The sequence below is a fragment of the Zingiber officinale genome, chromosome 10B (genome assembly GCF_018446385.1).
Source record: "Zingiber officinale cultivar Zhangliang chromosome 10B, Zo_v1.1, whole genome shotgun sequence".
Lineage (NCBI taxonomy): Eukaryota > Viridiplantae > Streptophyta > Magnoliopsida > Zingiberales > Zingiberaceae > Zingiber > Zingiber officinale.
The window spans coordinates 82,296,524-82,304,556 of record NC_056005.1 but is presented as its reverse complement, the minus strand read 5'-3'; the positions used below and the strand labels follow the sequence as shown (position 1 = coordinate 82,304,556).

The window sequence follows — 8,033 nt, the reverse complement described above, 5'->3', positions numbered from 1 at the left end:
GAGAAATGGGACCTTAAATTAGATTGACATATTCTGCAACAATGCGACACTTTGCACATCCAACTACTCATGATGATTGAAGAGTATAAACAGCAATTTCTTGACAAAAATTTGAGAAATGGTTCACAAAATACGATTGTCTTCTAAGAGTTTTTCAGAATCTTGTTTTCAGGGATATGCTATTGGTAGATTTTAATCATTCTACATTTACAAAGCATACTTATTAGTAGGCAAAGTTTCAAAATTATAATTATTAGATAAAGATGAACTTTGAGGAACCAAACAATTTATTGCAACATTCTGCAAGAGGTTAACAAATATTTACAAGGGTATTGTTCTTGGTAATTATTGAGCGGACAAAAAAACCACCTATTATATGTAACAGATAGGTTTTAGATATTGTTTTTAGGCATGAATTTAATAGGTTTTTATTATGAGTTCTAATACACTCATTTGAACAATACAAAACGTATACAAAATGTGAACATCTGAGACGTACAGATGCACTTACCCTTCCTGAAAAGGATGTCTATATTTGCGGAAAACTATTTTATGTTGACTCTTGAAGCAGCTGTGGACTCCACATAAGCAGATGGTAGGTGTTCAAGGCTTTGCCTCCAGGAGAATTGAAGAATATGGAGCAACATTGTAACAGGGATTGGTGAATAATATGCCTTCTGGAATGAAATCTTTGGGGGATTCTAGATTTGTATCAATCTGCAACAGAGGAAATTCGGTCAGCAATGTTTCACCACCATAACTCGGGTGAAATTGGTCCCCTCCCAACAAAAACATCCAGGATCATTGTTGGTGACCTTGTGGTGCTATTAGGTATTTGTTATTTTGACATTCCAGGGAGAAGATAATTAGATAAAATCAATATTATGATCTAATATCTGTAATTTAAAGCTGGATAAAAGCTACATTAGGGTAGAAGGTGGCATCAAACAAGACAGAAAAGTAAAATGCAAGTATTAGGATAGAAGAATCACTTACCACTCGATGCCATTGCTTATTCTGAGGTGGTGAAGGTACGGTAACTTTCACAGAATAATCATGTGCATTAAATGCTACATAGATGTCGCCTCCAAATTGATCATCATGAAGCCTATGGCAAAAGATTATTAGGAGAAGCTGGTCATAATTAGGATAAGCTTGTGTCTTTTCTAATCCCTAACTTTACATAAAAAAGTTAAAACTGAAATTTTCTGTAACAAGAGGTAGTAAGCAAAATGATAGGAGATTTTAGTTAATCTAATGGCCAGAAAAAAAAAAATTGGAGATGAATGAAAAGCTTCGATATCTTCTTACGTAAAAGCTAAGAACTTGCTTTCATGGTTGTCCCAATTGTCCTCGTGCCAAGTAACATCCTTCTGCAAAGAAAGATATTTGCTTAATCAGTTTGGAAATATATCTAAAATGATGCATAACCCAAGAAATATATTAAAACAGCAAATAATTAGATAGAGTTCTATACATTGTCCTATGCATTAAAATGCATTTACTTGTTTTACTGATTCCAGTAGCTGTCCGGCCCTCCCTTTCCTCAGAAAAAAAAAAGAACTATTTTTTTCCCAAAAAAAAAATTGTGTTGTTATAACACTATGTAGTCTAAGCAGCAGCTCTTTGAACATTAACAACTAAATCCACGAAGGCAACATACTACATTTAGAAAATACTTAAAAAGAGTGATGACCTGTTTACAGCCTGCTTGTGAACAGTTCAATCAAATATATTAGATGCATCATAAGCAGACCGACCCATATAATTAAATGAGTCATAAATGGGTCAAATGACACAACCCATTTAACAAACTCAAACAAATATTAAGTACAAATAATATATTCAACTATTTTTAATTATAAAAGTTAATATAATCCATATCATTATATGTTATAATATATGCATTATTATACTATATATTTATAATCGATTTATTAGATTATATATTTATAACATATATATTACTATTAAATAGTTAATTAAATATCTATATATTTATAACTGAGCCATAAATGGGTTGATCCGTTTATAACTGAGCTAATTAGAGAGACTGAAGGAAGGATATATAATCCCAATTCCCAAACACTATTTTTCTTCCAATTGCCATCATTCCAAATTTGAGAAGAAAGCTTTGGAGGAGGAGAGACTATTTAGAAGGTAAATATGTCCTTTTCCTATTGAAAAAATAAATTAGTTATCAAGTATACATATTAATTTTCACCTTAGAAAATAACACATGTCATATCTTCCTACCCATGACAATTAATCTTTAGTGGCTTCTTCACCGCAAGCAGCTTCTTCTCTGGTTTACGCATGCAACATTGCCCTCTCCTCTTCAACCTCTTTCCTAACCAAGCCAATTCTTCTCCAATCAACAATCCAAGTCTGCCCACTTCTCTCCGACCCCTTCCCCACCCATGGTAAAATGGTCTTTTAAAACAATTTTGAAAATATTTCTTCTGTTTTCAAATATAAAAAGATTTGATATTTAAATATCTATTTTCCCAACTTTCTTTCTTCCCTAGTAGACAAAAGGAAGGGAAGAAAAAAAATTAAACCATTTATCTTCCCAATTATCCATTTTTCTCTGTATTTATCTTTTCATTTTCTATCTTCTCCGGTAGATGGAGCATCTCTCTCTCTCTCTCTCTCTCTCTCTTCAATCCTATCCATTGGAGGTTGTTTCCTACGCCTAAGTGAAGGGGTATTTTGTGGGAACTCGGAATGGAGAACTAAAGATTTTTTTGAATCTGAGTTTGCGAGAGAGGAGGTATTGAATATCTTCTCAAAAGCTTAGAGATATTGTAAAACTTTCAATCTAGTGGTATTCTCAAAAATAAAAAAAAAAAAGATGTTTATGTCTCTCCCTCACATTGTTTCTTCCGCTTTTAATGGTCACTGTTCTCCTGTGGATGTAGGCCTAAAACCACTTAACAGTCTTGTCTACTTGTGTTATTATTTGCTTGATTGTGTGACATTTGGCTGAATAGCCACTAATCCCAGAAACTAGAGAAATGGTTAAAATTTCTTCTTCTTCTTCTTTTTTTTTTTTTGAATGTGACCCTCATTCTCATGCTTTCCTCATTTTGACTGTTAAAATGAACTTACTTACCAATTAAAGTAATTTAATTTATTTACAAGAATCTAAATTAACAAAGTAACTCCAAATATTCAAGGTAAGTATTAGAAGTATCAAAGGAGAGGCTTAAGAGATTTACTTTGGTAAGAAATCTGTCTCGTCGCAAGATGGGGTGCTTGTGCCGATATTTGATCATCTCAGAAAAAAATCTAAAAAGACTGTCCCTTCTTTGTTCCAACTTATGCAGCAATAAAATTAGAGAGAGAAAATTAGTTAAGCCAAAAGAAAAAAGAAACGGCATTAGGCTATTAGCAACTATTTTATTGGCAGAAAAATAAGAAAAAGAGTGTTACCAGTTTCCACTGGAAATGATTTATGGAAGTGTCATGTCCATAGCTATTATTATTCCCATAGCGAGTATGCCCATACTCGTCCCCCATTAGCATCATTGGTGTTCCCTGAATTGAAATAAGAAATCCATGAATATATACTTGAAAAATCTCAAATTCCACTATTAAAATCCATGAATAAGAAATCATTGGTCCTAATTGAATATATATGTAATAATGCAAGAAATCAGAGTATGATATCTACGATTCATATATTGAAACTACACTTGCATTGAGAAAATTCCGAATGTAAAACATGGTCTATGATTATATGCCAAGCTAAATTTAGTCACACCCAGAGAAATATTTGTCAGCCCTTTTAAAGCTATTATTGCTAGTAATGTCCCAGATCCTTGAACTTTTATATACGTGAAGCTCATTTAAAGCTATTTGTGAGCCCACTAATTCATATATGTGAAGCATTAGTTAGGAATTAGGCTCCACATCCAAAAGGGCACAAGTTGGTTGTTTTATGATAGATAAATTGAATATCATCAATTTTGTTTCTAATATTTTAAATTGTATGGTCTAAAAGAAATTAGTTAACTAATTAATTACCAATTATCATGGCACCCATTGTAATCAAGCCTAATTTGGTTTGATAAACCAAGATTGTGTTTTGATGATTGAGAAATATGTTTTTTGTGTCAAATAGGTCAACATTGACAGTGTACTTGACAATGGACGAAGTTCAAATGGGTTAGATCGATTGGATACTTGGCATTGGTTGAAGTCTAAATGGGTATTGGCCAACATGGAAAGTCCACAAGGAGCTTGGCAAGAGAAAGATCAAGTGGGTCAAAGTACACTAGACACTTGGCAGTGAAGAAGTTCAACAAGTGTTGAGAGTGGAAGTCCTAATAGGTTAAGGAGGACTCGTTGTTATACACGTCATGAAAGTCACACACAAGTCAAGGAGGGCGAGATATTTGACACTAGAAGTCTAGAGAGATATTTGATTGTGGAAGTTCATATAGGTCAAGGAGGATCGGATGATTGACAAATGTGAAAAGTCTAAACATGCCATGGAGGACTGAATGCTTGGTAGTGATGATGAAATCCCAATAGGTAAAGGTTAATCAAATGTCAAACAAGCTTAAAGTTCTAGAGAAGTGAACTATAAGCATTGGAAGTCCTTGCATATGAAAGTTGACTTGAGGTTGGGGAAGTGAAGTATTGGTAAGTCAAAAAATTGGATACCGGGCAATGGATGATGTTTCAGAGAAATAGTCTCTAGGCATTGGAAAGTTGGAGGCAAGGAGTCTCTAGGCACTGTTAGTCCTAGTTGAGGTCAACTCTAGACAAGGATGGATTCCTAGTAAGTTGAGGCCAACTTGTAATAGTCACAAAGTAAATAATATGACTTCGTATAAGGGAAACAAATAATTGAAATTATACCTGAGAAATCATCAATGCTAAATGGAAGTTCTTCATTTGCCGTAAACGTAGACTTAAAACATTAACATCTTTTGTTTCCCCTACACATTTTGAAAAGTTAGATGTCATTAGTTATTCAGAAGCATATATGTGAGTCAAATGGAAGTAAGGTTTATACACAAAAGTGTTACTAAATTAGATTGCAAATAGATTAACTAAGTCCACCAAAGGAGTCAAATTCATCGGCCAAACATATGTTGATAGTTCTCTCTGCTAACTAAATTAGCATGAGATTAACATAAAACAATTGGGTAGCATTTACCTTCAAAACCACAATTCCAGCTGTAATTGTCATTGCATCCATCATTGCCACCTTCTCCATTAGCATTATTATGCTATATGGGAAAATGACAAAAATAAAAATAATGCTCCAACTATGCAAACTAAGAATTTCATTCAATTTTCTAAGAGGACCATTGATTACCTTATAATTGTAGGAAACAAGATCATATAGTGTAAACCCATCATGTGCAATGATAAAATTGATGCTGTGGTAGGGTTTGCGTTTATTTGCCTGTTAGACAGGTTCATCTATAAGAAACAATTAAATGCCAGGGAAATTTACAAAACAGTGAACTAATCTACCTAAATTCTCAGAAAAATGAAGTAATATGCTTTCTTTAGAATGTAATATGGTAGGGTTTTTGTTCTGGATTCTCAATTTAACTGACAAAATAATAGCAACACTGCAACAGTTCATATCTACTCTAAATGCTAAAACATAATGATCTTACAATGATATTCAAATATGTGAACATTTGTTTAGAAAGGCAATAATACTCCTTTATCTCCAACAGTTGCTTTCAGAAAGGTTGGTTGTCATGGCTTCTAGCTAAATCATAGTCAGAAAAAATAATACATTCTTTTACTGGCAGCCAATTTTGGATAAGGAATGTATAAAAAGTTCTACAAAGCTTGATAACATATTTGAGTTATGTTAGGCCATACCAATTACCAAGGTTTGAAATCTCAGATGAACCAGGATTTTGATCCCTAGCCAGCTTGAGATATGCCAACTACGTGGGTTTATTATACACTAACCCTAACTGCAAAAGAGAATCAAGGGAAAAGAACAAAAGAGGAACAAGATGATGTTCATTATCTTGAGACCTCACGAAAGTCTCATTAACCATGAGTTAAGCCATTGTTGTAGCAAAGCATTTGTTGACGTTGCCAACCACGAGCAAAGTTATCTCTATCGCTGGATCTCGTGTGGAAGCCATTGTCATCTTGCGGAAGCTTCAAAAATAAGTGCGAAGTCATAGTCGTCTTAGGACCTTGAGGGAGCCTCAAAAAGTCATCACTGTCATTGCGAGTTATTGTGGGAGTCTAGGTGGCGTTTGGTTTAGGAGTATGGGAATGCGGAATTGGAATGATTCCTTTTTGTTGTGTTTGGTTAATGGGAATGGGAATGGGAATGAGAATGAAATATTGGAATAAAATCCATATTTTTGGGAATGGATGAAACTCATCCCTCCCCTCAGGTTTGATATCTCATTCCAAAAGTAGAGGTCTTTCAAGTTTCAATTAATTTCAACTTCCAACCAACTAGATTCATCGATATATTCGCTGTGCTGATAGTGGTTATTATTGTAATTATGCTGTATATCATTCTCTATATAAGTCAATAATTCCGTGATGTCTAATACACTGTTTTCTCTTAACATGGTATCAGAGCCAAGATAAAAGAAAACCCTAATTTCCTGCGCCGTCGCTCTCTTGAGTTTTCTCTTCTCCACCTAATCCCTGACAACACCCTCTTCGTATTCGCCAACAATCGCGCGATCGTCCTCGACGTGACCAGCAAGCGTGGGATCCGCAGGCGTACTCCCATCCCTGACGGCCAACGAAGTTATCCCGCCTCGGGCTCCTCTATTCTCCAACGACAGCGACATCTCCGACGGCTCTGGGGAAGGTGACGACCTCATCTTAGGGTTCTTCTGACTAAGGCGACAACATCTCCTCAGTGTTCCCTTCCGGCGAAGCTATGCTCTGGCACGGTGGATTTCCCTCATCTCCCGATCCTTGTTGAAGAGTGTCGGCTTCAATCTAGGGTTTCGTTGCCTCAATGGTCCTGCTCTCTAAAGGCTTCCCGCGGGCGTGGTTTCTAACAGACGAATCTGGCTGTTCTTCCCTCTTCTCTGGCTGTTCTTTCTTCCTCTCCGTCCCTACATCCGAAGATTTCCTTGCCGACGTGGTTGCTAACGCAAGGTGTTCAACAGAGGAGGAGGTCGGCAGAGCAATGAGCATCTTCTTCTCAATTCCAACCGGCCGTTTCATCTTCATCTCCAGCAAGCTCTTCAATGAGTGCATCACTGAGGCTGCTGTGAACTCTCTGCCGACGACGTGGTTGTGGAAGTAGGGAGTTTTCACCAGAGAAGGGGGCAGTCGGCTGCCTCTTCATCTTCTCCTTCGACGCTCTCTATAGTTCTTTCCAAACTAATCAATGGGAACATCTGACATCCCAAAGTCAGATACCTCAATCTTTACCAACCACATCACTACACCCCTCTTCCGAGCAGTTGGATGGTAAAAATTACGTCTCTTGGGCATCTCACATTGAGCTTTGGATTGTTAGACAGGGTTATGAGACATCTCACTCAAACTAAAGAAGATGTTCAAGTTGTCGATTATCCTCTATGGAAGAAGGTTGACGCTCAGTTGTGTTGTATTATCCAAGCCACCATCCATCCATCTCTTAGGAATATCTTCCGTACTCACAAAACCTGCAAAGCCGTTTGAACATAGACTCAACAACTCTTTACAAACACCTCTCGGCGACTCTATCAAGTTTGTGAAGATCTTATGACCATCCTCAGTGCCCATCGGATTAAGGATTCAATGTCAACTTATCTGGGTTCGGTCTCTAGCCTTCTTTGTGACTTCAATGAACTGCTACTACTTGGGGTCAATCCTGTTGAAGAGCTTGAAAATCGGAAGAAATTTTTTGTCCCTGGATTTATATGGTCTGCCTACAGATTATTCTCATGTTCGCAATCAGATCCTGGGCAGCCCCACAGAATCTACCATGGACAATACCTAGGCAACTCTCCTCCGTGTCCCGACCAAGATCTTGACGATGTCTCCTTCTGTTCCTGTTGACTCATCGGCTTTGGTCTCTCGAC

At 36.5% G+C, this 8,033-nt stretch overlaps 1 protein-coding gene across 1 annotated transcript; it reads right to left on the bottom strand.

Moving 5' to 3' along the window:
- Positions 1–269: 269 nt before the first annotated feature.
- Positions 270–6,836, bottom strand: LOC122029222 (isoamylase 3, chloroplastic-like). Its single transcript, XM_042588162.1, has 9 exons — positions 6,684–6,836; positions 5,333–5,422; positions 5,171–5,243; positions 4,870–4,949; positions 3,436–3,540; positions 3,222–3,320; positions 1,312–1,373; positions 997–1,108; positions 270–717 (listed from the first exon to the last, which is right to left on the bottom strand). The coding sequence occupies exons 1-9, from the start codon at positions 6,834–6,836 to the stop codon at positions 604–606; spliced, it is 888 nt and encodes a 295-aa protein (XP_042444096.1). The 3' UTR covers positions 270–603.
- Positions 6,837–8,033: the final 1,197 nt, after the last annotated feature.